This window comes from Ceratotherium simum, chromosome 22 (assembly GCF_057802395.1).
Source record: "Ceratotherium simum simum isolate JZ-2026a chromosome 22, ASM5780239v1, whole genome shotgun sequence".
NCBI lineage: Eukaryota > Metazoa > Chordata > Mammalia > Perissodactyla > Rhinocerotidae > Ceratotherium > Ceratotherium simum.
Genome location: NC_141921.1, coordinates 10,516,007 through 10,542,613, shown reverse-complemented (window position 1 = coordinate 10,542,613; position 26,607 = coordinate 10,516,007). Strand labels below are relative to the sequence as shown.

The 26,607-nt window shown below is 53.7% G+C and overlaps 1 protein-coding gene across 2 annotated transcripts; it reads left to right on the top strand.

The window, feature by feature from the left end:
• The first annotated feature begins 919 nt into the window (after positions 1-919).
• Positions 920-24,642, top strand: SLC5A9 (solute carrier family 5 member 9). 2 transcript variants are annotated; one of them, XM_087445783.1, is made up of 15 exons: positions 920-1,102; positions 3,569-3,640; positions 6,673-6,777; positions 6,921-6,992; positions 7,106-7,270; positions 8,466-8,571; positions 9,454-9,534; positions 9,870-10,075; positions 10,279-10,414; positions 11,143-11,250; positions 13,187-13,337; positions 14,135-14,303; positions 15,757-15,972; positions 19,017-19,182; positions 22,998-24,642. In XM_087445783.1, the coding sequence occupies exons 1-15, from the start codon at positions 941-943 to the stop codon at positions 23,204-23,206; spliced, it is 2,124 nt and encodes a 707-aa protein (XP_087301909.1). In that variant the 5' UTR covers positions 920-940; the 3' UTR covers positions 23,207-24,642. The 2 variants fall into 2 exon arrangements, with proteins under 2 accessions (XP_087301909.1, XP_004438580.1); XM_004438523.3 differs by lacking the exon at positions 6,921-6,992.
• The last annotated feature ends 1,965 nt before the right edge of the window (positions 24,643-26,607 follow it).

Genomic DNA, 26,607 nt, shown 5'->3' with positions numbered 1-26,607 from the left:
GTCCCAGGAGCCCATCCCGACCGCATCCCCACTGCAGTGGCACTCTGAGGGGGGCAGGGCGCAGGCCACACTGACGAGGGCAGTCAGGCTCAGAGTCCCTTAACAACCTGCCCACGGTCACTCTGCAGCTCAGTGAGATGAGCAGCTGGGGCTAGAAAGCAGGCTGCCTGAGTCCTGGGGCAGATGGTCTTCCCTGGGCCCAGGGGGCTCTGCGTCCTTTACAGGAGCGTTCATTTGTCAGAGCACAGAGCAGGAGGGTGGACTCAGAAGATGTGAATTCTGGCCCCGCTCTGTGGCTTGGAATAAACCATGTCTCTTCCCAGGTCTCAGTTTCCCACGCTGTAAAAAAAAGGGGAAATCACGCCTGGGTGGGTTGGAGGCAGGATGCTGATTCGGTGGGTGCTCTGCAAGGGTAAGGGCAGACTCTTCCCTCTCCCCCCAGTCTCCCTCCCACCGGGGTAAGGAACATGCGTGCACCTGACTCTTGAGAGACCTGGACTCCAGGCCCAGCTCCGCCTTTACCTCCTGTGTCACCTTTCCCTGCCTGGCCTCAGTTTCCCCTCCACACAAGCAGGAGCTTGAACAACTTGACTTCTGAAGCCCCTCCTAGGCCCATGATTCTAAGATGCCCCTCCTTTCCTCCTCTTCCTCCTCCTCTTGCTCCTCTCCAGAGCGGGGGGGGGGGGGTGTGTGTGTGCATGTGTGTTTGCGTGTGTGTGTGTGTGTGTGTGTGTGTGTGTGTAGTGAGGGCAGGGGAAGGGAGACAGTCCTGCAGAGGATGGGGGTGGCACTTAGGGGGAAAGGGGACCAGGACCTTCCACGCCAGTGGGGCGCAGAGCCTTCTCAGCAGCTGACGGCACTCGGGGCTGTTTAATCATTAAAGGAAAGGAATGAAGCCAGCAGCACCTCAAAGTCCAGCCGGGTGGTGACTGACTAACAGATGAGCACGGAGCCGGCAGCAATGGGGCCTGGAGCTTCGGGAAACGCGGGCAGCACTGCGACAGCTCCACGCTCGGCGCTGGGTTCCGGAGTCAGCCTGCACGCCTACGACATCGGGGTCCTGGTGATGTACTTCGTCTTCGTCATCGCCGTGGGGGTCTGGGTGAGTATGCCCAGAGGTTAGGGCCTGCAGGGAGGCAGAGGCAGGCTCTCATCTCCGGCTGGTCGTGGAGCTGGAGGAGGGATGGGCAGAAGGAAGGCAGATCAGAGAAGCACGGGGCCGAGGAGGAAGGGCCCTCAGGCATCATCCTCTCAGCCAGCCTTTCACAGACAGCAGACTGAGGTCTGAGCTCACACAGCGAGCCAGAGACAGGCCAGGCCCGAGCCCCGTCTCGTCTCCTGACTCCCTGTCTCTATGTATCCGCTGCCTTTGGCCCCACCCATCCCTGGCTGCCCCGGAGCCTCATTCCTTCCCTCTTCCCCGTGCCCAAATCCCGAACCCTGCGAATGCTTGACTCCCAGCCTACCCCCCTCCACTAGTTAGCGTCTTGGCATGGCTGCACGGTACTTTCTGACGTGCTCACAGGGAGGGAGCCAGGTGGATCCTTCCAGTCTCCGCTGTTCCCTGGGGGCCTCAGTGCCATGGGAAGGTGCCAGGCTTTGGGGTCAGGGAGCCCTGAGTTCAGATCCTGATTCCAACAGTGAGGGCCACGTGGCCCTGGGAATATATAAAGCCTCTCTGAGCCTGTTTTCTCATATGGACAATGAGAAAAGCAAGGACTACACTGTAGAGTGGGGTCATGACATTCAGCGATGTGACGCAATTTATACATCTGGCTTAGTGCCGGGCACACAGCTGATAGCAATAAACAGCCGCTATTATCACCGTGGCATCCAAGGGAAGTGCCAGCACCTTTAGACTCTGCTGTGAGGCAGAAGGTGATTCAAGCCCAGCTGGTCGGGAACCTTCTCTGGGCCTCAGTCTCCTCATCTGTAAAGTGGGGTGAATAGTCCCTGCCTCCCAGGGCTGGTGAGGAAGAAATGGGCAAATGATTGCTGGCTTCTGGGAGGTAGCCGGCTGTGAAAAGCACCAATTCCTCTGTGACTTTGGACAAGTTGCTGCCCATCTCTGGCCCTCAGTTTCCTCATCTGTAACATGAATTCCTTCTGCTCATCTGGCCTCCCTGGGGACCAGAGGTGACACCAGAAAGTTCAAGCAAAGGCTTAACAGGCACCAAGCCAATACACGCTGATGCCCACACATCCTGATCCCCACGCCCTGATCCCTGTACACACTGATTCCCACATATTGATACCCCCACACACTGATCCCCACACACTGATATCCCCCCACACTGATCCCCGCACACTGATCCCCACACACTGATCCCCCCACACTGATCCCCTACACTGATCCTCGCACACACCGATCCTCGCACACTGATCCCCGCACACTGATCCCCACACACACTGATCCCCACACACTGATCCCCACACACTGATCCCCACACACACTGATACCCACACGCTGATCCCCACGCTGATCCCCACACACACTGATCCCCACACTGATACCCGCACACACTGATCCCCCACAATGATCCCCACACACTGATCCCCACACACACTGATCCCCGCACACACACTGATCCCCACACAGTGATCCCCACACACACTGATCTCCACACACTGATCCCCACACACTGATCCCTGCACACACTGATCCCCGCACACTGATCCCCCCACAATGATCCCCACACACTGATTCCCGCACACACTGATCCCCACACATTGATCCCCGCACATGCTGATCCCCACACACTGATCCCCGCACATGCTGATCCCTGCAACGCTGATCCCTCCCCATGACTGGTTAATTACTTTCTCTTGAGGAAGAGTAGCTTCTTTTAAATCTCCCTTTTCCTTCCTCTCCTTCAGGCATTTCTCCTGTCTCTAGACGGGGTGAGAGACCTGTTGGCTTCAAGTTTCTAGCCCCCAGGCCCTGCCCTCCCAGAGTCCCCAGAGAAAGGGCTTCCACTCCCCACTCTCCTTTCTTCCCTCAGAGCAAGTCCCCAAACAGGCCGCTACTGACCAGCTCTTGGTGCACGACAGAGTTTGTTCCAGGTCCCGGATGGGCCTACGTGGTGTGGTCAGGCCCGGGCAGGGGAAGCCCCCAAACAGAGCCCCCACCCTCAGGACCGCAGCGCTTTCTGTCCTCCAGCCCCCAGGGCGGGAGTTCCGCTGGGAAGAGGGGACAGGCCACCGCAGCCTGAGCCTGAGACACCAACTCATGTCCTGAAACGGTTTGGACGGAGGGAGGGATGAGGGGACCCGCGCGGACAATGACAATCATCTCGTGCGCTTGCTCAGCGCTGGGCCGTGCACGGGGGGCTTCCGACCTCCTTTAGCTCCTTTCCTCTTCTCACCAGCCCTGGGGCACAAGCAGTGAGACGCAGAGAGAGGACGTGACCCCCCAAAGGCATGTAGCTTAAAGCTGGTGAGACCGTCTTCCTCGGTGCTCGCCCTCTGCGTCCCACGGCGCCTGCGCCGACAGGCAGGGACTCTGGGGTGGAGGGCAGAGGTTGGCGGAGGCTCAGGAAATCCTCACCTCTCGCCGCTTCCTTTCCAGTCGTCCTACCGTGCAAGCCGAGGGACCATTGGCGGCTATTTCCTGGCAGGGAGGTCCATGAGCTGGTGGCCGGTGAGTGGACCCTCCCCGCCCCCCTCCTCCAGCATCTGAGTCCTCATCTCATCTTGTCCCGCCTGGACCAAGGCGGCAGCCCCCGAGGGGGTTTCCTGGCTGTGGGCTCCTTCTCTCTCCAGTCTAAATGCACCCACAACCTGAGGCATCTCGTAATGCACACCTCAGGCAAGCATCCACTGGGCACCTCCTAAGTGTGGGCTCTACAGAGAAAAGCTAGAATGTCCCTGTCCTAGAGAAGCTCAGAGTTGAGCTGGGCGGACGGACTCCTAAATGACATGATCCCTGCTGAGCTAGCGGGCAGCGCGGGACCTTGTGGGCGCTTGCGGGAAGCCCCTGACCTCCCGACGGTGGAGGTGGGATTAGCAAAGATTTTCTTGGGAAAGTGACACATGAGCTTAACCCCGAAGAGCAGTTAAATGCGGGCCATCACAGAGGTGAAGTCCCCAACAACCTCCGACCTGATCCTGAGGCCTTCGTGACCATCGGCCCACCCCACATGTTCCTCCTGGTCCTCAAAACCAACTTGCAGGATGGAGGGAGGTAAGCTCTGCCTTGAAAACTAACAGTGGAGTTATTGGCCCTGTGGTGGCTGCAGTCGTATACAAGCCCAGGCCCTCACAAGCCACACACATGGCATGTGCGTGCATGCACTCGCACACTCGCACACACGTCGCCAACCATCTTCACACCCTGTCTTAGTTCTCACCGCCTTTCCGCCCACCACTGGTAGAGACTCACTAAAGAGTAGAGGAGACCCAGGGGGCCTCTGGAGCTCCCAGAAAGGCTAGGGTATCTGGGACAGGAAGAGGTGGGGACGAGGAGCTCTTGTGCCCTCAGCGTGACAGAATCCCCAGGGATGTGGGGGCTGAGGGCCTGGCAGCTCACAGGGATTGTGACAGGGTCACTGGTGCTGCCAGCTACCCTCTCAACAGAAGAAGGCAAGTCCCTTGGAGGCCGTTCTGCTCAGCTGGTGTCCCCCTCCCTAAATCACAGCCCTGGAGACAGTCAGCAGGAGGGACCAGAAGCAGGACAGAGCACATCTCCTCTGGTCCATTCAGGAGAGTAACTAGGGCCGGCCTAGCTGCCTGTCAATTCTGTGGAGAGTGGTGCTCTGTGTCTCTGTGCGTGTGAGGAGAAGCCGTGGCCTCACAGCAGGAGAATGGTGCCACAAATACGGGTGGGTGTGGAGACGTGCCTCCTGCAGGAAGGAGCATTTGGTGCCCCTCCCGAGGGAGCAGGGCTGTGAGCTGAGCCTCCTGCCCCGAGAGCAGGCTTCCCCTGAGGCCAGAAGCAGACCCAGCTCTGGGTGGGAATCTCCATTCCAGCTGCAGTGCTGGAGCTTGTGTGTCTGGGGGTCTGTGATAGAAGTCCAGTAGCTTTGCACCCCTTCCTACTCAGCCAGTCCTGAGCAGTGCCTCCTCCCCTCCCTGGGCCCCGAGGGGAGTGTGTGGCTGGGAAGCCAGAGCAGAAGGAGCCGCAGCATCCCTGCTCCAGAGAGGCCCGTGTGGCCCCCTGTTACGAGCTGGGAGCTGGCGGGGCCAGAGTCCCTAGCTGCCCCGGGGGAGCCTAGGGGAGCCTTCCTCCTCTGGAGCGGGAGCCTTCTTCCTCTGCTTCCTCGTCTGCCTCCTCTCTGTTCTGGCTGGGTGGTCCAGTCCAGCCTGGCAGCATCCCCAGGACCACCTGAGGGAGTGAGTGTGTGTGTGCATCCACGAGTGTGTGTGTGTGTGTGCATGCATGTGTGTGTGGCAGGGTGTGGCCCAAAGGCCTCAGCCATGAGCGTGTCAGGCCGGTTGTAATCTCTGTGCCCTTAGGCTGCGCGGCTGCCTCTTCTCTGACCTGCTCAGTACCTTCTCTTTCCTCTCACTCTCCATTGCTCGGCTTCTCCAGAACAGGCAGCGGGAGCAGGTGAGCCCCACATATTACAGGTGAAGAACCTGAGGCTTTGAGAGGGGAAGGTGACACAGGGTGCAAGACTGGAACATAGCTCTTCACCTCCGACCCCCAGTCTTGTCCCCAAGGTCTCGCCTCCTCCCGGGCCCCGGAGCCCCTCCCTCTGCCCTCCTCCCCTCCCAATTAAGGATCCCATCTAATAATAGAAGATAACACTCATGAGTGCTGATTAGGTGCATGACAACAATCATGGAGTGGTTCCTGGAGCCAGACAACCAGGCTGTAAATCCTCGTTGTGTCATCATTAGATCTGGAACTTGGGCAAGTCGTTTATCTGTGCTTCAGGTCCCTCCTCAGTAGAAGGGGGATGGGGGTCCCACCTCACAGGGTCATGGTGAGGATTAAATGAGTTAATATACTTGGAACAGTAGCTGGCCCCTGGCAGTGCTATGTAAGTACCGAGGGCCATGATTGTCATCATTATAGCTATTATGGCTCCTATTGCCTAGGAGTGGTTGGCTGGCCTCCTGGAGAAAAATTAGCTCAACTCAGAGGCTGCCCAGCCTGTGCTCAGCCCCTGGGCTCCTCCCTCTACCTGGCCTTGCCTGGGAGCCTGTAGGAACCAGGGTGGCAGAGGGCCTCCCCCAATCCCTCTCGTGGGGACCTCCCCACCTCCCCATCAGCTTCCTTCTCTCTGGAAGCCCTTACATTGATGGCCAAGTGCAGAGCTTTATCCTCCCTACAGGACCCTGCTTCCCGTGGCTTCTTTTCTTTCCCACTTTGCCACTCACTCACTGGGTGGCCCTGAGCCAGTGACTTGATTTTTCCTGACATTAATTCCTTCCTCTGTAAATTGGGAAGATTAATACCCATCCCTCCAAATATTTGTGGAGATTCAGTGTATTGGTGCATATAAAGTGCCTAGCAAGTGCCTTGCACACAGTAGGTACCCAATAAGTGTCAGTTCTGCCCCACCTCCTCTCTGCTCCCCACTCTTCCTCTCCCTCTGATCTCAAATTCCTTGAGTCAGGTCCTGCTCTCTCTGCCTCCTGACCAGCTCCAGAAGCTCGTGGTCCTGTCTCCAGATTGATTTGGATTAAAACTGGCCCCTGACCCTTGACCCCACTTGTGCCTTGCAGATCGGAGCATCTCTGATGTCCAGCAATGTGGGCAGCGGCTTGTTCATGGGCCTGGCTGGGACAGGGGCTACTGGAGGCCTTGCTGTGGGTGGCTTCGAGTGGAACGTAAGGAAGCTGGCCTGGAGGCTTCTCAGGGATAATGGGGGTCTGAACCCACCCCACCCTACCCCATCCCTGGCCTTAGTGCAGAGAGGAACCTCAGAGGTGTTTGGGGAGGCTACATGGGGAATTGAAAACCCATTTTACAGATGAGGAAACCAAGGCCTGGAGGAGGCAGAGGGACTCATCAGAAGTCACACAGGACTGAGATCAGGTCCCTGGTCCATTACCTCCCTGCTCAGGGCTCTCCTCTGCACAATGCTACCTCTGGGTAGGGGACCACACCTCCATCTGCATCTGGGACATGGATACCTTCTTCTCCTCACCCCCCCAGGCAACCTGGATGCTTCTGGCCCTTGGCTGGATCTTTGTCCCTGTGTACATCGCAGCCGGTGTGGTCACAATGCCTCAGTACCTGAAGAAGCGATTCGGGGGCCAGAGGATCCAGGTGTACATGTCTGTCCTGTCTCTCATCCTCTACATCTTCACCAAGGTTTCAGTGAGTACCCACTTACGTGTGGCTCTCTTCTCTCTCTGAAAACGCTGAGTGCAGGGCACGGCTTCTTGCTGGATCAATGGATGGATAGATGGATGGATGGATGGAAGGATAGATGGATAGATGGAAGGATAGATGGATAGATGGATGGATAGATGGAAGGAAGGATAGGAGAAGGGAAGGATGAATCCACATACCTTCATCACCTGCTCCCGCTCAGCAGTGGGGTAATCAGAGATGAATAACAAATGTTTGCTGAGTAAATGACGGTCCCTCCATTCCAAGAACTCACAATCTAGAGTTCATTCGTTCACTTATCTTTCCATTTATTGATTCTTCATTCAGCATCGTGCATTAATTGCCTAGAATGTTACAGTTAGAAAGGTCCTTATTCTTCCTCTACTGACCTAAACTCAGAAAACAAACGTTAAGTCAAATGATTTGCTCACGTCCACACAGAAGGCAAGCTCTGGGACCGGCACTAAAGTTTGGGTCCTATGACCCAGTCCAGGTCACCTGCCACTCTGCTGTGTTGTAGCCTCTCTCATGGGTTCATAAAACAATCATGGAATGGGATCAACAAGCATGCTCGGAGTCATACAGTTGCCAGGTCTAGGGCTGAAAAAAATGTACAGCCTCTTGTTGCCCCAGTGCTTGAAAACAAGCCTAAGTCAGCTTAGGGAAAGGACGCATGCCAAGTCCTCTAATAAACCCAAACATGTGGAGTATTCAGAAGCCGTGGTTCTCTGCACTGGGGTTCCTGCCCCATCAGGTCAGCCATATGCCCATCTGGCAGCTGAGTGGGCCTCTGCTCTGTCAGGCAGCAGTTAGGGGCCCTCTGGCTCCTACTGTCCTCCCAAATGGCCTCCTCTTCTCCTACTCCAGCTGCCTGTTCACTTCCTCAGTCTTCCCCTTCATTCCTTCATCACTCCCTTCACGGCCAACAGACTGTCCTGTCACTGTACCAGATGACATTGTCTCAGCTTCAAAGTCTGATGCGGTCCTCCTCTGCTTTAAAATCTCCATGGCTCCTCAGTGTCTGCAAGGCCATCCCCCCCAGCACCGCACTGAAGGCTCATCCTCATCATGTGATGAGGGCTGACAGCATCTAGATTTGCTGAGCAGGAAGGTGACATACCCTGCTGGCCACGTGAAGGGTCTCGAGTGACCTGGCCTCCTGCGTCCTGGCTCTCTGCAGACTGACATCTTCTCTGGAGCCATCTTCATCCAGGTGGCCCTGGGCTGGGACCTTTACCTCTCCACGGCGATCCTGCTGGTGGTGACGGCTGTCTACACCATTGCAGGTAGGTAGGGCCGAGGGAAGGTCACGTCGGGTTGCCGCTGTCAGGAGCCGAGACTGAGAAAGAGGGAGAGAAGGAGAGAGAAGCTTCTGACTGGCAGAGACACAGAGGGAAGGACTGGAGGAGAGAGATGTCCAGAGAGAGGGGCAGAGAGAAAACGGACCCTGAGAGAGAACGAGAAACAGGAAGGGACAGAGAGAGGCAGACAGAGATGGAGGATCAGGGGAAAACACTGAAAGACACGGTGAAACAGAGAAAAGGGGAGACAAAGGGCCAAAACAGGAGGAGACTGCCAGCCAAAGAGACAGGGAAGAGAGACCCTCAGATACTGACAAAGATGGACTGTAACAGGGAGCAGGGTGGCGATCAGCAGACTGTCACCTGGACTAGAGTCACTGTGGGCTGCTCCAGACAAAAGCCACCAAACTGCCTTCCCCTGTCTCCTCCAGAGTACCTCACACAGGCCTGGGGCCCGGGGATGCTGGCTCAGGGCAGACTTACTCATGGCCACGTCGGCCTGGAAAGATGGGGGATTTAAATGGGTGCTGGGTGGGGATAAAGGGAATATTCCTGGTGGAGCTAACAGCACAGCAAAGAAACAGACTTGGGATATTTATTACAGAACAACAAGAAGCTGTGGCATGACAGTCAGAGGCCGTCAGGGATGGAAAGAGCTAGACCTGAGCGCCTGTGACAGTGACCAGCATCGACCCTGCGGGTGGGGCAGAGGGAGCATGCGGTGCAGGGAAAGGCAGGGGCCGGAGTCCACCTGCTAAGAGGGCTCCGTGACTTCCCTGGTCTCCCCAGTGGCCAAGCACAGGGCCGGCACCCAGGGAGGAATACCCGGTTGGTGCTGACTAATGAGCCCTCTCCTTGGGTCCCCAGGGGGCCTCACGGCCGTGATCTACACAGACGCTCTGCAGACGGTGATCATGGTGGGGGGAGCCCTGGTCCTCATGTTTCTGGGTAAGGAAGAGACCTGAAAACCCGCACCCTCACTCTTAAATTCCTCTCTGATCTGTCTTTGGCTGTCACCTCTATGGTTTGATGGGAACTTTCCAGGGCACAGAGCCATGTCCCCGCTCCAGGCTGGGGCTCCCAGAGAGCAGGATTCTCTCTACTCCAAACTAGGGGTCTTGAGCTTGAGCCCTGCATCCCTCCCTCATTCCCAAGTCCCATCCCAGTTCCAAGCCCAGGGCCCCCACAGGGGCCTGGGAGCTGGGGGGGGGGGCAGTGTGTGGCATATGACAGGCCCAGTGGGGTCTCAGGGCTGTTTCACTCACTATGGTCTCTTCCCACAGGCTTTCAGGAGGTGGGCTGGTACCCAGGCCTGGAGCAGCGGTACAGGCAGGCCATCCCTAATGCCACAGTCCCCAATACCACCTGTCACCTCCCTCGGCCCGACGCCTTCCACATGCTCCGGGACCCTGTGAGCGGGGACATCCCTTGGCCAGGGCTCATCTTCGGGCTCACGGTGCTGGCCATCTGGTGCTGGTGCACGGACCAGGTGATGCCCCAGCCAGGCTTAGCCCAGCCCACCACGACCTGGGGTGGCTCCCTGAGGGAAAACCGGGCATCTGGATGCACAGAGGGTTGGGACTCATTCTGTGACTGCTGTAGGGGCACAGTCAGTGACCACATCGGGGCTTACCTGTGGCTGAGCTGAGCCTGACCCGGCTGAGCAGCACACCTCCACTGCTGCCTTTTCAGGTCATTGTGCAGAGGTCTCTCTCTGCCAAGAGTCTGTCCCATGCCAAGGGAGGCTCAGTGCTGGGGGGCTACCTGAAGATCCTGCCCATGTTCTTCATCATCATGCCTGGTATGATCAGTCGGGCCCTGTACCCAGGTAAGAGCTCGTCTCCCTCACGGGCATTGTTGGACTAGAGTAGGCGGTCGCACACTGTCTGTTAAGAATACACAGTAAGGGGGCCGGCCTAGTGGCGTTGCAGTTAAGTGCACGCACTCTGCTTCGGCGACCAGAGTGTTCCCAGGTTTGGATCCTGGGCGCGCACCAATGTACCGCTTGTCAAGCCATGCTGTGGCAGCGTCCCATATAAACTAGAGGAAGATGGACACGGATGTTAGCCCAGGGCCCATCTTCCTCGGCAAAAAGAGGAGGATTGGCATCGGATGTTAGCTTGGGGCTGATCTTCCTCACACACACAAAAAAATACACAGTAAGTGTCTTAGGCTTTGTGGGCCAAACACACAATAAGTATTTCAGTAGAAGAAGTTTGTATCTGAATGTGATTTTAAAATCCTGCTTTCCCTTTGTAAGGGAAAGACCAATTAAGGCATTCTCGATGCCTTCCAAGCATATTTGCCATTCCTCAAGGTATAAGGCCTAGAACCCGAAAGAGTCTATCAGGCTTTGCAGGGCAGTAGATGGTCGAGGAATGTACCAGAGACAGCTAAATCGTAGCTCCCAAGCATCCACCTGCCCCATGACCCTCTGAATGCTGGCTTCTGCCAGAGTCAGCAGAACACTTCCCTGTAGGGTTGGAAAGCCAATATTGGGCCAACTTGACAAGGCACAGGATGATTCCGCTCTAACTGCCATCGCTTCTTCTGCAGATGAGGTGGGCTGCGTGGACCCCGATGTCTGCCAAAGAGTCTGCGGGGCCCGAGTGGGATGTTCCAACATCGCCTACCCCAAGCTGGTCATGGGTCTCATGCCCGTTGGTGAGTCCCGTCTCCCCTACACCATGCTTCTTTCCTGCCTCCCAGCCTCCTCCAATCCCAGCCCAGAGGGATTGCATTAAGGATAGACATGGACAGGAAGGCAGAACAAAAACATCCACCTCCACACCCCCATCCCCAATACACACACACACACACACACTTTTTACAAGTGTCTGCAAGGCACTGCTCTGTTTCCTGGTCCTGGAGATGCAGGGATAAAAGGCAGGCCCCTGTCTCGGGCTCCATGCAGTCTCCAGGGTACCCAGGCAGAGGGCACAATACAATGTGACCAGTGTGGGGACACAGTGGAGCTGAGGGAACCCTAAGGAGGCACCTGACCCACCTTGGGGGAATGTCGGGGAGGGTTTCCCAGAGGAGAGGAAATGGAGCTGAGTCCCGAGGAGCATCTTAGGCAGACAAAGGCAGAGGGGCATGGGAAATGTCATTCCAGGAAAGAGGTGCTGCATGTGCGAAGGCCCAGGGTTGAGAGAGAGCATGAAGACTGAAATGAAAATAGCCCCATGTGGGCTCATATGCAGGGGAATGAAGACAAGCTTCGTGGAGAGGAGGTCGTGGCCACGCCTCGTTCCAGAGCTTAGCCTTTACTCTGAGGGCAAGGGAGGGTCGCTGAGGCTTTTAGGCCAGTGTGCGTGATTGGATTTGTGCTTTAGAGGGACCACTCTACATAGAGGGTTCAGCTTAGGGGAGGCTGGGAGATGATTAACAAGGGGTTTGCGGTGTCTAGGTGAGTGGTGATGTTGGCTTGGAGCGGGTCAGTGGCTTTAGAGATGGACAGAAGGGTTTAAAAGATATTTGTGAGGTAGAATTGGCAGGACTTGATGACTAATTGTATCTGAAGGACGAGAAAGACAGAGGGATCCAAAGTGGGCCCCCAGGTCTTGGGTTTGCGATGATATTGAGATTGGGGACACAGGAAAAAGGGCAGCTTTATGGAGGGAAGTCGATGAGTTGAGTTATTTCCTCCTTCCAGTAGAACAAGAAATGAATCAAAGAAACCGTGGGAGGCCCAGCTATGACAGGGCAGCCACAGCGGGGCTGACTGAGGGAGGTGGGTGGGAAGGGAGCAGAGGAAGGGGTCTGGGGTAACTTGGAGGTGTGTGGTGTGGAGACTAGAAAGATATTATTAACCAAAGGAAGAAACTGAGGCCCCAGAGGAAGATGCTGGCCAGGTTTGGGACACCTTGAGTCTCCCAGGGAGACCTCCAGGAGGTGGTGAAATATTTGGATTTGGGGGGAAAGAGGACTGAGGTGGGCAGTGAGTCATCACCCCAGGGTGAGCATTGGTGTTTCTAGACGCTTGGTCGTTAGAGTCAGAGAGACTTCAGATATCAGTGGGGTCCCTCCCTTGCTACAGGGGAAAAATAGGCTCAGAAAGAAAGGAAAAATCCTTCCTTTAGGTCAAAGATCACATAGCTAGAACACACTTGCAGAACCAGGAAACAAATCCAGGGCTTCTGCCCTCCAGGCCAGGGCTTTGGCCTGGCACCACAGCGTCGATGAAAAAGGCACAAACACACTGAAAACACTCAATTACTAACCATCATCCTCCTACCCACCAGGAACCCACTAATCAGTGTTTACAAACTTTGAAACCCGGACTGAGATGTCAAAGCTGCAGAGAACCTTCAAGATCACCTTGTCTCCCACCCCTGAATGGTGTAGATGAGGACACAAGGCTCAGGGAGGGCGGATGGCTCACCCAAGGCCACAGAGCAAGGCAGAGGCAGGGCGTGGCCAGAACCAGGCCTCTCATTCTCCTGGATTCCTTATCCGTGTGGGGTGGGAACCCCATCCAACGCCTTCCCTACCCCCTCCCTTCCCCCAGACACCTGACTCTACTGGACACTGCAGCCTCCATGGTTGCTGGTAGAGCCTTAACAGGCCAGCTGACCCCACAAACCCTGTCTCCTCCCAGGTCTGCGGGGCCTGATGGTTGCTGTGATCATGGCCGCCCTCATGAGCTCACTCACCTCCATCTTCAACAGCAGCAGCACCCTGTTCGCCGTTGACGTGTGGCAGCGCTTCCGCAGGAAGGCAACAGAGCAGGAGCTGATGGTGGTGGGCAGGTGCGCTGGCCCATCCTTCCAGAGCGCCTCTCACTGTAGGCAGACCCCCTCTCCCCTCTCCTGCCTGCCCTGGGTCACCAGAGGAGATGTAGCTGGGTCTGGGCACTGGACTGGCAGTCAGAGCACCTGGTTTTACTGCCCCTTATTTCATCAGTGGGGATTGGGTGCCATCTCCTGGCCCAATGAATTATTGCACCCAACACATCCAAGAAAAGGTTGTCATCCACTTGTCCATCCACCTGCAAAATCATACAAAGAGAGCACTTTGGGGACATGAGCCTGAGCCAGGATCAGCTGAGGGCGAGTCGGGAGAAGAAGGTGGAGTCCCTGCTCTGAGCTAAATGCCAGTGTAAGGGAGAGACGACTAAAGCCGGAGGAGCCTGGGGAAGGGAGGGCTCTGGAGGCTGGAGCCATCCTGGAGAAGGCGCTGTCCCGCACAGGGTCTGGATGTGATAGAGAAGGCAAGGCTCCCGAGCAAAGACCAGCGGCTGTTTCGTGAGGTGGGCGGTGAGGTGAAAGGTCTGGCTCCTTCCTGAAGAGCAGGTGGGCCACATGACCTCAAAAGCAACCAATTCAAAAATCCTAGGTTTCTTGGATTCTGGAATTCTGACATTCTGGGATTTTAAGAGTCTAAATTTCTGGAATCTTAGATTTGAGATTCTGGCATTCTAACATTCTCTGATTCAGCAATCACGCGTTCTCCTCCTTCTCCCTTCCCGGTCCCTGAGGGTCATCTTCGCCCCGCCCCACGCCACGCCGCCCCAAGCCCTCCTCACAGCTCCCTGTGCCCTCCGCAGAGTGTTTGTGGTGCTCCTGGTTGTCATCAGCATCCTCTGGATCCCTCTCATCCAAAGCTCCAACAGCGGGCAGCTCTTCGACTACATCCAGTCTGTCACCAGCTACCTGGCCCCGCCCATCACTGCTCTCTTCCTGCTGGCCATCTTCTGCAAGAGGGTCACAGAGCCCGTGAGTACAGCAGTGCACCTGTCTCCCCCAGGACACCAGAGGGCAAGAGAGTGGGTCTGTCCATAACCTGGCCTCTCTGTGTGACCTTGAGCACACCAACTGCCCCCTCTAGGCTTCCAACTCCCCATCGGTAGCATTGGGTCCAGATTCATTCATTCACTCAACAAACATTTATCAATCCTATTCTGGAGGCTCCTGACTGGATGCAGTGGTTTACAAGGTTCAAGGAGGCCTGCTATCACTGGGCCAGCAGGGAGGGAACAAGGTTAAATAAGCAATAATAATAAAGTATAATGGCTGCTATAAGAGTAAAGGGTGAGTACCTAGCCTATGGGATGCCTGGCAGGGATCAGGGAAGCCTTCCTGGATGAAGTGAAGGATGAATGGGAGAGGGAAGAGTGTTCCAGATACAAGGAACAGTGTGTGTGAAAGCCCAAGACAGACTGGAAGGTCTTGAGGGTCTGCGCTATCTCTGCTACTCTAAGGTTCTCTATGTAGGAAAAATGACAGCAATGACGATCACAAAACAAAGGGTGAACTTACACAGGCGCCACACAGGCACCATTCATGAAACTGCAGAAACCTGACAGCAGCCTGGGAGGAGCTAGAGGTCCCAGGACGGTAAGCTTGGTTACTCCCCAGGACACATCTGCAGGCTGTGCCTTGGGGAGGTAAGGGACATCATGGACACAACTCCACAGGAGCCACGTGAGAGCTCAAAGGAGATCACAGGAACCCCACCCCCAGTGGAGTAGCTGAGCAAGGTGTCTACTGGCGTCTACTGTTTGCAGAGGTCTAATCTCCCTACTGATAACAGTGGTGCACAGCAGGATTCAGTGGAATTCTGGGTGTTTCTGCTCATTCCAGAATATTTGAAATCATGATCAACATTTCATTTTTGAAAATACAAGTCACCTGACTCTTACATATGAGGAACAGGTATAGGTTAGGGTCAAACAGTGCTATAAAGAAGATATGAGAGGTAACAGAACTTTCTTTTGTTAAAAAAAAAAAAAAAGGCAAAAGACAGGAAAAAAATAAAAGTAACAAAAGAGAGATGTCTATTCTGATTTTCAATGTACCATAACAGACAGTGGGAAGGGGGATCTTGGTTTTCCCTGTTTGTTACAAAAGCATATTACATTCTAGTTCAATATTAGTCCTTACTAATTTCTCTTAATTGCACATGAGAAAACTCCAGGTCAGGGAGGTGGAGTCACTGTTCCAGCCATTCTGTAAGGGAGCCAGGACCCAAATCCCAGTCTGTCTGGCTCTGGAGCTTGTGCCCTTTCCAAAATCCCCGCTGTCTGCGTTTAAGTTAAGACAAACCTCTGCATCCATGGGGAACTCATTACAGTGGACTTGCAAACACTGTCACAAACCAGTGGCTTTTAGCTTGCTGGGGTCCGCCACCTGGATCTCAGCCCTTCCCGTGTCTGCCCTCTCTCCACAGGGAGCCTTCTGGGGCCTCATGTTTGGCCTAGCAGTGGGCCTTGTGCGCATGATCCTGGAGTTCTCTTACCCAGCCCCAGCCTGTGGGGATGTGGACCGGAGACCAGCTGTGCTGAAGGACTTCCACTACCTCTACTTTGCACTCCTCCTCTGTGGGCTCACTGCCATCGTCATTGTCACTGTCAGCCTCTGTACCACCCCCATCCCTGAGGAAAAGGCAAGTGGTGCTCGTACTGAGGCCCCTCAAGATGCTCCCCCTACCCCCGTGCCTGGAATTCCACCACCGAGTGTTACTCCACTGGGTTGTGGTTTCCCCTGTTGCCATACAGATGTCCTGGGGGGGAGGAGCTCATTGGGTTATTAATTCCCAGGTGAGAAGTAATTCATTCAACTGGAAAATGACTCAGCGAGCGCCCCCTATGTGCCAGGCACTGTGCTGGGGTTACAAAGACGCATGGTCTCTGCCAGCAACCGTCCGTGGGGGGAACAGACACTAATACAGTTACTTTACTGAGAGAGAGTGCAGAAGGACCAAGCTCAAATGGAGGGGCCGAGCACAGAAGGCGAGGCAGTCACCCCTGGGGCTGGGGAGGGTTCTCAGACAAGATCACTTTGAGCTGGACCTTGAAGAATGAATAGGGATCTGTTGACCAGTCAAGAAGCCAGTATATGAGAAGAGAAAGAGAATCTGGCAGAGTAAGAGTTCAACTGGAAGTCCTTGCCTCCCAGGCTGATGGATTCACCAGTCCTTGGGCACCGAGGCCCAGTCTTTGAAATCTTCTTTCTTTGGAGCAACAGAGTAGTAGTTTGCTTGGGCTGCCGTGACAAAGGAACACAGCCTGTGTGGCTTAAACAACAGAAATGCATTTACTCACAGTTCTGGAGGCTGGAAACCCGGAGGCTGGAAACCTGAGATCAAGGTGTCAGCAGGGTGCGTTTCCTCTGAGTCTCTCTCCTTGCCTTGTAGATGGCCATCTTCTCGTCTTATCTCCACATGGTCTTCCCCCATGCCTGTCTGTGTCCTAATCTCCTCTTCTTATGACACCAGTCATATTGGATTAGAGTCACTCTAATGAACTCACTTATCCTTAATTACCTCTCTAAAGACCCCATCTCCAAATACAGCCACATACTGAAGTCCTGGGGGTTAGGATTTTAACATAGTAATTTTACGGGGACACAATTCAGCCCATAACAGAGCTGATGCCAGAAGCTGGTCTCTGGAATATTGGGTGAAAATCATTAATAACGCCCCTTACCTGTATGGTGCTTTAGAGTTTGCACAACAACTGTACACCCCTGGTGTCACGAATTCCTACCAACAAGCAAGGCCTTCACAGATGAGCCAAGAGAAGCCGACTTCTCCAGTGCTTGACTCGAGAAATGATCCTCTCCCACTGCTTGTAGCTTCAACTTCTTCTCCATTCTCTGCTATCTCGCTCCCACACAGAAGTGTTTCCCAAATAAAACTCCTCTCCCCGGATCCTGTTCTCTAGCTACAGCTGCCTCCCTCTCTGCCCCTCAACAGCAAACTTTGCAAAGAATAGTCTCCACTTCCAGCCTCCACTTCCCACCTCTTGTCTACTTCTCAACTCACTGCAGTCTGGCTGGTGTCCCCACCTTCCCACTGAAATTGCTCTCACCAAGATCCCCAATAACTTTGTTGCTAAAAATCAGTGGTCACTTCCCCATCTTTATTTTAAGTGAATTCCGAGGAGACCCAGACACCACTGACCACTTCCTGCCTCCTGCAGACCTCTCTTCTGTTCATGTCCATGGCGTATTTCCCTCCTGGATTTTTTTCTCCACCCTCTGATCACTCTTCTGCCTTCTTCATGGGCTTTTCTTCTTGATCCTTAAATATCATTGTTCCTTAGGGACCCACCTCTGGCCTATAACCCCTCTCACCCCACACTGTCCCTGCACTATCTTATCCATGCCCGTGAATTCAACAACCTTCTGCATAAAGACACTCAATTCTCCATCTCCAGCCAAAACCCCTCTCCCAAGATTCAAACTCAAAATCCAACTGCCTCCTGGTGACACAGAGATACTATCCACGTGCTGCTAATGACACACAGTGTAAGTATAAAGTAAAGTTTATTGAGAGATACTTATAAGCAAAGAAGCAGCCCACGCTCTCATAATCGCATAGAGAGGCACAGCTGGATGCCCAGTGGAAGGCGTCCCAGGAAAGGGGCCCCTCACCCCGCACCGCTGCACGTATTTGTAGGAACTTGGGGGACAGGGCAGAAGTACCTGGTTCAATACATAACAAAGAGCGGCCTGCCCAGGAAAAGAGCCTTATTGGAAAGCAGGCAGTTCAGAGCTCAAGTAGTGATGGCTGGGTGCATGATATCTGCCACAGAGCTTGCTGTGTTCTTCTCTGCTGAGCCACCAAAAAGGGAGAAGAGGGAAAGCCACCAGGGCTGTCCAGGGGACATAGGGTTTGCTTCTCCTCAACTGGACACCTCCACTCGGAGGGTCTACAGACTCTTCCAGCTCATCATCATATGTGTGTGTGTGCGTGAGCCCCTCCCTCTCAGTCTCTCTCACTCCCACTGTCAGGCAGACCCACTCCTCTTCCTGTCCGCTCTCTCTCCGTGAGGGGCACCACCACCCATCCAATGTCCAAGGCAGGAACTTGAGAGCCATGGTAGCCGCCTCCGTCTCCTCACCCAGCTGGCTCGTTCGTCAGTCACCTCAGCCTGTGGATCTCACTCCTCAACATTCTTTAAGACTGCTCCCTCCCATCACCTCAGCCCTCTTTATTTCTTGCTTCCTTTCAGCAACAGCCTCGGGGCTGGATCCCATCAATTCACTCTGAGAGGTCTTTCTGAATCCCAGGATTTGTCCTCTCTTCCCTTTGCCTGAAGTCTGCAGTGCCTCTCCACTGCCTACGAGTTTTTTTTTAAAGAGTATCAACTCCTCAGTCTGCCCTTGGGAGCCTTTCATCACGGGGCACGTCCCTCCCATCCGGCTCTGTGTCTCCGGGCTGTGAGCTCTGAGGTCAGGGCCGTGCCTGACTGGACCGGTGTGTTCTCCAGCCCCCGGCACGAGGCTGGCCTGGAGCGGGAGCTCAGCAGGTTTTCAAAGGAAGGGGCCGTCAGGCGAGGGGGCCAGGCGCCCTGACTCCCAGCCCTGTGCTTGTGCCCGCACTCCTCGCTGCTCTGGCGGCCTCCCGGGAAGAGGACCCTCTTTTTTCACAGGAGGACTTCCCTCCAAAGGAACTGAGTCAAGCAGTGTTTTCTTTCCCTCCAGCTCGCCCGCCTGACGTGGTGGACACGGAACTGCCCTGGCTCTGAGCTGGAGAAGGAGGCCCATGAGGGCACACCAGGGATATCGGAGCTGCCATCCCCCGATGGGGAGTGCCCTGCAGGAGGCGGAGGGGCAGAGGACTCCAGCCAGGACTGCGAGCAGCCTGGAGGTAGGCTGAGGGCACGCTGGGGGGCGCATCACATAGGAGCAGTGGGGACAGACACCGTGTCTTGGGTCCCCAAAGACCCCCTTTTGGAGGTCTTTGGGGATGGGGTCTCTGAGGGAGCCCAAAAAATATCACCCCTCCTCCCTTCCCACATGGCTATTAAACTATTTGAGAAAGAAGACAAATGAGTAAGGCAGATGGGAGCCGAAATATTGCCCTCATTACTGACAAAGTGTAGGTGGAAGGATTTGGTTTATATCCATGAGGAGGTGCACTTCTTAATATCGAATCCCAGCATTAGGCAGAGGTAGCCATCACAGGTGCCCTGTGAGCACGGCACTGCCACGAAGGAGGAGGGAGGGATCGAGCGAAGTATGCCCTCTTTATCGTTACCAACTCTACCAACAGGGAGTCCCTTTACCTCCCCCGGGTCGAATGAATCTAAGGGCAGAAAATCAAACGGTGCTACACTAATTGAGTTCCTTCCACATGGAAGGAAACATCAGGCATGACAAAGAAACCGCCCCCCTCACTACCACTTCATTTATTTAAATTTTTTTCCTCACTGGCCTTAACAGTTCTGCCTACAGTCACACAGAAGCACAGCTGTCCCTCATGGGACGAGAGCAGCCATGTGTCCATACAGTTCTGCCTGTCTTCGTGAGGTTCCTCCAGAGCAACCACCGTTCCTAAGGGTACCTGCTTGAGCTGCTGATAGGCCCTATAAACTTTGCCTCCTGGAGCTTCTTAAATGTGGTAGGATAGCACATCAATTAAATTTACTGCCAGGCCATGCAGTATCTAAAGTTGAAAATTGGTATGAGGTATAATGTGGTGTTTAAGACATAACACAGCTACAACCTTCTTGTAGCGTGAGTAAATAATAACGTTAAGATATTTTGATATAATGACAACATCATAGAGATTTCCCAAAGTATTAAATTCCCAAGGAAAAGTTAAAGTCAAAAAGTTAAGTTAGTTTGCAAGTTAAACTCCCAAATCAATTTCTCTTGCTCTTGTAAGTTGAAATTTAATGAAACGTACGTCCTAAAGCTACGGCCTGCCTCAGCTAGTGGGAGCGCCAGGGCCCAGGTGGAGTTGGGGTGCCTCGGGTAGCGGCCCCTCCCACTGGATTGGGCAGAGCTCCACAGGGCACCAAAAAGTGTCTTAGTTCCCTTCCCAGCCTCTGGTGTGCCAAACTTGCAATAATTCCAGCAAGTTACGAGCATTTTGAGGACCCAAATGCTGACAGCACCATGCCACTCGGCTCCCATGCCCTTGCCAGGTTCTAGGGGCGCTGTGCTTCCCCTGAGGCCTGAGAAGTCTCCCACCTTTCTCGAGGCACTTCACCTATGCTAAGGCCCTGACTCTAGAGAAACAGCCACTTGCCTCGAGTTGATGACATCATGAGCTCCAGAATCCCACCAATATCTAAGACTCGAAGCTTCTTGCCCAAGCTGCAGCAGGTAAAAGCCAGTGGTCCACCATAAAAAGCTATCCGTAATGGAGAATGTAATCCTTTACAAACTTCCAAGGTCAAAACCCACGTAGGTTCCCTTCAGAAAGCACCACCAGGGCCGGCCCCGTGGCTTAGCGGTTAAGTGCATGCGCTCCACTACTGGCGGCCCGGGTTCGGATCCCGGGCGCGCACCGACGCACCGCTTCTCTGGCCATGCTGAGGCTGTGTCCCACATACAGCAACTAGAAGGATGTGCAACTATGACATACAACTATCTACTGGGGCTTTGGGGGGGGGGGAAGGAGGAGGATTGGCAATAGATGTTAGCTCAGAGCTGGTCTTCCTCAGCATAAAAGAGGAGGATTAGCACGGAGGTTAGCTCAGGGCTGATCTTCCTCCCAAAAAAAAAAAAAAAAAAACGAAAGAAAGAAAGCACCACCAAATCTCAAAGTCACCCTCCCTGGTCTAATCAGTTGTCCCAACTAGTTCAGGTATATTTTTCTTAGCAGTAACTCCTTGCCTCTTTTTCAACCTTTGTGGTCCATGCACAGATGTTGGGGTCTCAAAACTGCTTCTCCTCCCATCAGTGCAAGGACCAGGTCCTGGCCCCTATGAGCCTTATGGCACGGCAGAAGCAGTCTGAGAGCACAGCTCTTTGTAGGGGAGGCAGCTACCAAGAGAGAGGAGAGAGGAAGGGAAGAGGCTATGAAGGTAGCCCCAAAGGGAAGGAAGGTGGGCACAGCTCATACTCTCCCATGGCTGCACCCCAGGACTAGACAGACTTCCGTGGTCACTGGCAGCCCTCCACTGCTGGACCCATGCCAAGGGGCAGAGCCTCTTCCTGGAGAAGCAGAGAAGTGCTTGCTTCCTGTGGGTGGCTTGCTCCCAAGAGGGGCAAAGGAGGCACTGAGTCGGCCAAGAAGTTCTGAGAGAAGTCCGTGCCCAGCCACTGTGAGTGAAAGAGCAGGGGAAGCAAGTGCTGGGTACGCAGCCGCTCCTTCCCTGCCCAGGGAAACATCGGGAATGGGAAGGAAGCATCCTCCTGAAAGGCTACAGGCAGAGGAAGCTCATCTGTGATGTCCCCAGGTTAGAAAGCAAAGTGGCAGTATAATTTTAAGTCCCCCCAAAAAGAGTTAAAAAAAAATTTAAGGACAGCAGAGTAGATCTGAAAGAAATATATTCGTCCCAGGTTGAGGATAGATTTAGATTTTTTGAGTCATTGCTCACCAGTAACTACTTAAAAGAATCAGAGAGTACTGGGACTGACTTGTAAAATGAAGAAGTCTGGTCTACAATCAAATGCTGAATTCCTGTTACTGCTCTTCATGTGGCTCTGTGGCTATGTGACCTTAAGCAAGTCCCTTCCTTTCTCTGAGGCTTTTTCCTCCTCTGTCCAGTGAGAGACCGTGATTGGACGGTGTCCGGGGTCTTCGCATCTCTGACACTCGGCAGTCGCATTGAACCTACCAAGTACTGAGTCCAAAGCCATTAAGACAAGAAAGCATTCCCAGTGGGTTCTATTAAACCTCAGTGAAAGTTTTTTTTTAATATAAATTTTGTTTTAATATGCTATCTGCTAATCCAAAAAAATACTTCTAAAATATCCATTTTCTTTATTATTTCTTTAAAACTTCATTTTTAATGAACTGTGCTGCCTCTAGTGCCCTCTCCGCACTGGGGAGCCGTGTCTGCACTGACAGGGTCTGGTGCACGAGTAGAACGTTACACTCACCAGAACCTCTCCCCGCTGCTCCAGCACTGGTACCTTTCTAAAGTGCCATCACATCTCCATTCTCATCAGACGCAAAATGATCTGGAGGAGAACAGGACATATGCCATTGACCTATTGGGGAGAGAAAGAACCTGCAGCTCAGGGGAGTTGAGCGAGCAATTGCATATGGCCTCAGTCAGGTGATGGCAGCGCTGGCCCTGGAACAGGTCCCTGGCTTCCAGCCCAGTGCCCTTCCCAAGGCGGTGCAGCCGTCTGTCTGGTTCCTGGGTGAGAAGATGCGCCCCCTGCCCCATCCTCACGTGGGGCGTGTGCCCTGAAGTGGGATGAACTGCATTCTTCTCACTCTTTAACACACCACCTTCCTTGCAGCATTGAGGTGCTTCTGCTCAGTGGCTGTTCGGATGCTGTGGCCAGGGTCAGAGCTCAGCCTTGAGTCCTGACTCAGCACTCAATCTGTGGCTAGCAGAAAGGGCTAAGTCGATTGTTCCACCCCGTCCCCTTTCTGTGCGCCTCATCCCTTTCTTCCATTTCTCACCATCTCTCTCCCTCCCCTGCTCTCTCATCGCTCTGTTTTCTCCAACCTTGCCTTGCCTCCTCTTTCCTTCCCCTCTGGCTTTTGTCCCTCAGCCCCACACAGGTCCTGGGGAAAGCTGCTCTGGGGCTGGTTCTGTGGGCTCTCCGGGGCCCCGGTGCAAGCCGTGAGCCCAGCGGAGACGGCCGTGCTGGAGCAGAAGCTGACCAGCATCGAGGAGGAGCCACTCTGGAGAAGCATCTGCAACGTCAATGCCATCCTCCTGCTGGCCATCAATGTCTTCCTCTGGGGCTACTTTGCCTGACTCTGCAGACCTGGCTTCAGCTGAGACAGATTAAACACAGGCCGAGCCCAGCCAGACACAGAGACAGGCTTTCCTCCCACCTTGCTGTGCAAACTGGAGACCACAGAGGCTGAAAGCTGCAAGAGCCCCTGAGGAACATCTAATCCAGCCTCCACACTGGACACTTGGAGAAATGGAGGCCCAGAGTGAGCACTGGGTTTGCTCAGAGCCACACAGCAGGGCTCACACTGCGTCTCTCTTTCCATTACATTGCCTACCTCAGAAACACTGTTTCTACCCTCTTGGTGAGCCTACTCAGAAACATTTATTACACGTGTGTTTTGAGGTTAAAAAAGTGGAGGATAGGAGAAAAGCAGTGGCAAGAATGTTGCGAAAGTCCATGTGCATCTTGGCTAACCCCCATCCCTTCCTCTCCCTGTTCTCCTTCCCTACCTCTCTAGTTCCCAATTCCCAGCCATCTATTCCTAGCAGGCATCCACCCAGGAGGGCCTTATACTTCCACTGGCGGCTCCTCAATGGTGGCTGTCAGACCCAAAGGAGTGAGGGACCCGGGTGGCATGCAAGCATAGTCACAGATGGTGTTTTGGGCAGGGAGCTCTGGGCTAGGGGATCTCCTTGGCACTACTCAAATTCTGCCTTTTCTACTCTCACATCTGAACACGTACAAAGTCTCCATAGCCTTGAGGAACAGCATCCAGTTGGAGAGACAGGACTTGATGAAAACAAGAGGTATCAAGGCAGGCTGCTCTGTGCTTGAGGGTAAGCCCTGCAGAGGGGCAGCCTAGGAGCCACTGCAGCTGGGCCTGTGCCCTTTGCCTGCCAGGCCTCTGCCCACCTGGGAAAACACCATGACCCTGCTTAGGCGTCCCTCCTCCAGGAAGCTGCCTGATGCCCCCCACTGGGTCAACTCCTGCTCCCACCCCCTCTGGACCTGCTTCTGTGGCAGCACTGATCACTGTAGTGTGATCTTTGTCTCTCTGACTAGACGGAGTCCTCCAAGGGGCAAGGACCAAGGACAATGTCCGTTGTGACTTTGTACCCAGAAAGTAACAGGTATTCAATAAATGTTGAATTAGTAATTCTCCAAGGTCCTGGTGGCCTTTGCACTGTGGCTGGAGGGTAGTGACCTGGGGAGTCAGCTGGTAGGGAGGAACCTCCTTCAGCTGGAGTTTACCCCCTGAGGCTCAGATGTCTGGAATGAAACCACAGCCCTGTCCCCTTGCCAAGGACATGGGTGAGAATGTCCCTTCCTTCTTCTATCACCTTGTCTAGGCTGCCCCTCCTCTCATTGGATCCTCTTTAATGCTGCCTTTGGTCATCATTTTATACTAATCACTCATCATAATTGAATACAAATAAAATTCTAGTTCTTTGAGGTTCAAATACAGTGCATTCTATAAATACCTCTTGTCACTGCTGCCTCCAACTTTCTGTGTCCCCTGCCCTTTTGACCTTACCTGTGTCACCTCACATGGCTAAACTCTTCTCGTTGCTCCCCACTGACCCTTCCTGGGGACGCAGCTTTCTCCCCTGATTGTCCCCCAAACCATTCACATAAGGCATTTGTGTGCAAAAGATTATACTGAAAGTTTGGGGAGGGGAAGACTTCTAAACCACAGAAGCACAATTTAAGATTAAACATTGAACATCCCTATTTTCAAAAGTTCCTCAGCAGCCTGTTCTGGGAATTTCTCCTCGGTCTCCCCTCCTGCTGCTGCCGTGGTCCTCAGGCCCCTTCTCCGTGGATTCTCTCATGGCTCTGGGTCCTCCATTTGGGATCCTCCTCCTCACTTGCCCCCTCCTTTTATTAGGCTGAGTCTCCTTTGGGCTCCAGACCTGTCTCCTCTAACCCAGAGATTCATGAGCATGCTGTTAAACATAGCAGGACTCCACTCTCCTTCCCTCCCCTCTTTGCCTGTTTAGTTCCTCCTTGTTCCTCACATCTCAGCATAAAAGTCACGTACATCCTAAGGGAAGCCATATTGTCCCAGTGACGACCTTACCGTGGCCACCTGCATCCCAGAGCAGATAAGTCCCCAGCACCCAACATATAGGCTCATGGTCCCCTGACTTTACCTGCAAAAAAAGTGTCAGCGTGACATATCTGTCACATAATTATTACACTAATATTCATCTCATCCCTTAGACTGTAAGCTCCCCCACTGAGTCCCCATCACCTGGCACACGGTGGGTGCTAAAAAAATCTGTTGTATGAATAAGTGAAAATGAATTAATGAATGAATGAGAGAGCATCCTTAGCAGAGGAAACCAAATATTCAAGACACAGAGGTGGGGAAAACCACGCCATAATCAGGAAACAAAAAGTACTTTAAAACATCTGGATCGACATGGCCGCTGCTCGTCCACATGGCTTCTTTGTGCAAGTGAGGAAAAGGCACCCTTCTTCCTGGTACATGTGACTCCTCGCCAGGGCTCAGGGGGGCAGCCAGAGCCCAGGCTGCATTACTGCCCCTACATGCGCCCTCGGCCAGGTGCATGTGCAGGTGCCCCCTGCACCACGTGAGCGGGTGCCCTGCCGTGTGGGGGGCTGGTGGGGAGGTGAGCCAGGGTCAGCTCAGGAGGAGGTTTCATGCTCAACTTGGGACTTCCTCAGCTCTTACTCGGATTGCTGCACCCATCTCTTGACTGTTAGCTCTATTCTCAGTCTCTCCTCTTCCCATCACCCTATGCGCTACAGCGAGAGCGATCTTTGTACAATGTAAATCTTGTCGCCTACCTGTTTAAAATTCTCTATAGTCAATAGTTCTTAACCCGGCATGAGGCCCTAAAAACTGCTGGAAATACCCAGAGTTCAGTCCTTGGGCCCCCTTCTCTACCGGAGCCAAAGAGAGGCCGTTCTGTGCAGAGGTTAAGAGCAGGGACTTGGAAGCCTGACCTTCTGGAACCAAATCCCAGCTCTGCCACTTGCTAACTATATGATATTAGGAAAGTCGCTTAACCTCCCTCTCAGTTTCCTTTCTACAAAATGGAGATGTAATTGCAGCTACTTCATAGAGTTGTTCAGAGGATTAAATGAGTTCATTAACATAAAGTATTTAAAACAGTGCCTGGCACGTAAAGTCAGGATTAAACTCGATAAACATTGGCTATTATGACCACTGTTAGTAGCAGCAGAGATGGGCCCACAAGGAGCCAGGACACTACATAGCTGCGTTATTTTAGAGCCAGCACAACATGCTGTCAGAGCAAGGGGGGTGGAGGGGCAATTAATTTTTCCTGAGGAATCAGGAAAAGACATAACAAGTGCACGTTGGAGCTGGACTTTGGAGGATGAACAGTTTTATAGAAGTCACGCAAGGTAGAGGGACGGCACGTGGGTAAGGTACAAAGTGCATGCTGGGTTCCCGTAAAATAGGGATCATGTTTACTCATTTGCAAAT

Coding starts and splice junctions, on each gene's coding strand:
- SLC5A9 (XM_087445783.1), top strand. CDS start 941: ATGAGCACGGAGCCGGCAGCAATGGGGCCTGGAGCTTCGGGAAACGCG. Junction 10,415..11,142: donor CAGTCGGGCCCTGTACCCAG/GTAAGAGCTCGT, acceptor CTTCTTCTGCAG/ATGAGGTGGGCTGCGTGGAC. Junction 11,251..13,186: donor CATGGGTCTCATGCCCGTTG/GTGAGTCCCGTC, acceptor GTCTCCTCCCAG/GTCTGCGGGGCCTGATGGTT.